General features: G+C 57.9%; 1 protein-coding gene across 1 annotated transcript in view; it reads left to right on the top strand.

Annotated features, from left to right (window-relative positions):
• The window catches only part of SP2 (Sp2 transcription factor), a gene marked incomplete at its 3' end in the record, with an annotated part of 6,487 nt that overhangs the window by 2,449 nt on the left and 1,960 nt on the right, over nt 1-2,078 (top strand). Inside the window, exons 4-5 of the mRNA XM_010004630.1 lie at nt 1,286-1,385; nt 1,789-1,860. Coding sequence (XP_010002932.1) covers nt 1,286-1,385; nt 1,789-1,860 — 172 coding nt within the window. The remainder of the gene's footprint in view (nt 1-1,285; nt 1,386-1,788; nt 1,861-2,078) is intronic.

Here is a 2,078-nt window from a genome sequence, read left to right as displayed (position 1 = left end):
CCCCCGGGCAGGAGCCAGGGAGGACAGACCCCCCCCCTTGGCAGGGAATGGGGAGGAGAGAAACCTCCCCCCCTGGCAGGATCCAGGGAGGACAGACACCCCCCCTTGGCAGGGAACGGGGAGGAGAGAAACCTCCCCCCCTGGCAGGATCCAGGGAGGACAGACACCCCCCCTTGGCAGGGAACGGGGAGGAGAGAAACCTCCCCCCCTGGCAGGATCCAGGGAGGACAGACACCCCCCCTTGGCAGGGAACGGGGAGGAGAGAAACCTCCCCCCTGGCAGGATCCAGGGAGGACAGACACTCCCCCTTGGCAAGGCCAGGGAGGACAGAAACCCCCCCTGGCAGGGCCCAGGAAGGACAGAAACCCCCTTGGCAGGGCCCAGGGAGGACAGAAACCCCCTTGGCAGGACCCAGGGAGGACAGAAACCCCCTTGGCAGGGTACGGGGAGGAAAGGAACCTCCCCCCTGGCAGGACCCGGGGAGGAGAGAAACCTCCCCCCTGGTAGGACCCAGGGAGGACAGAAACCCCCCTTGGCAGGACACAGGGAGGACAGAAACCCCCTTGGCAGGACACAGGGAGGACAGACACCTCTCAGCAAAACCCAAGGAGGACAGACCCCCCTCTGCCTTGCTTGCTGCTGGCTTTGAGGCCCTGGAAGGTGCTCTAAGGTCTCCCTGGAGCCTTCTCTTCCCCAGCCTGAACATCCCAACTCTCCCAGCCTGTCCCAGAGCTGCTCCAGCCCTCCCATTATCTCTGTAGCCTCCTCTGGATTGTTCCAACAGCTCTGTGTCATTGGGGGACACTTGGGGACCCCAGAGCTGCACACAATACTCCAGATGCCCAACCCTGGCCAGTGGCTGGAGCAGCCTGTGAGCCACAGACAGCCCCACTGCACGTCTCTGCCACCAGAAACACGTCCCAGCAGCCACCCCATCCTCCCCTCCTGCCCAAAAACCCTTCTCCAGCCCAGTCCTGGTGGCTGCAGCACCTCACACTGTGTCTGAGGGAAGGTTTATCTGCTCTCTGATCCAGGCAGACCTGCTGCCTCCATGTGGTTTCTCTCCCCGGGCAGGAGTCCCGGCTGGGATTTGCAGGCAGAAGCTTTTCTTTTCTTGCTTGACTGAACCAAGTCAGCACAAAACAGGGCCCAGTGTGGTTTCCTTCCCCCACAGCCTCCCTGGGGTTGCTTTTGAGGGGGTTTTTAATTGCTGCTTGGCCAGCAAACGTGGGGCCAGCCCGGAGTGTTGGGGAGATGCCACAGGCAGATGTTAATCCTGCTGCAGGGGCCTTGCAGGACTTCTGGCTGCTGCCTGGGGAGGAAATGAGTGGAGTCGGGTCTCAGCCTGTGTCCCCTCCAAAGGGCTGCTCTGAGGGCCTCAAGTGGTACCAGGGGAGGTTTAGGCTGGATAGTAGGAAAAGAATTCTTCCAAGTAAGGGTTGTGAAGCAGTGGAACAGGCTGCCCAGGGCAGTGGTGGAGTCCCCATCCCTGGGCATGTTTAGAAGTCGTGTAGACGTGGTGCTGAGGGATGTGGATCAGCAGTGGGCTTGCTAGAGTTGGTTTAATGGTTGGCCTGGATGATCTTGAAGGTCTTTTCCAACCCAAACCATTCTATGATCCCACAACCCTCAGGCTTCCCACTCTCCCTCCCCACGGCTGTGGTGGCACCTTTGCTGTGTGTCCCCAGCTTCTCTGCCATCTCCCCTTCTTTCTGCCATCACATCCCACTCCTCCTCCTCCTCCTTCCCCTTTGCTTCCTGATGCTGATCCCATCTTCTTCTTTCCAGCCCCTGCCACAGCTGCCGGGTGCTGCCACCTCCCGGTGCTCCCGAGCCTGGAGAGCCCCTTTTAGCTCCGGGGTAAGTCCCTTTTTTTTTTTTTTTTTGTTTTTTTTTTTTTTTTTTTTTGGCTTTTTTTCTTTTTTCTTTTTTTTGGCTCCATATATTGCACGTTTTTTCAAAGTTTCCTTTTTTTTCTTTCCACTCTGGTCTGTAGTCCCACACCCCCTCCCCCCCCCAAAAGGGTCTCAAAACCATCCCAAAAAAACAAACAAACTTTGAAAAATCGAGTATATTCA

This window comes from Chaetura pelagica, unplaced genomic scaffold (assembly GCF_000747805.2).
Source record: "Chaetura pelagica isolate M959 unplaced genomic scaffold, ChaPel_1.0 scaffold599, whole genome shotgun sequence".
NCBI classification, from domain to species: Eukaryota; Metazoa; Chordata; class Aves; order Apodiformes; family Apodidae; genus Chaetura; species Chaetura pelagica.
The sequence above is the reverse complement of the archived record's forward strand: the minus strand, read 5'-3'. Positions and strand labels throughout refer to the sequence as shown.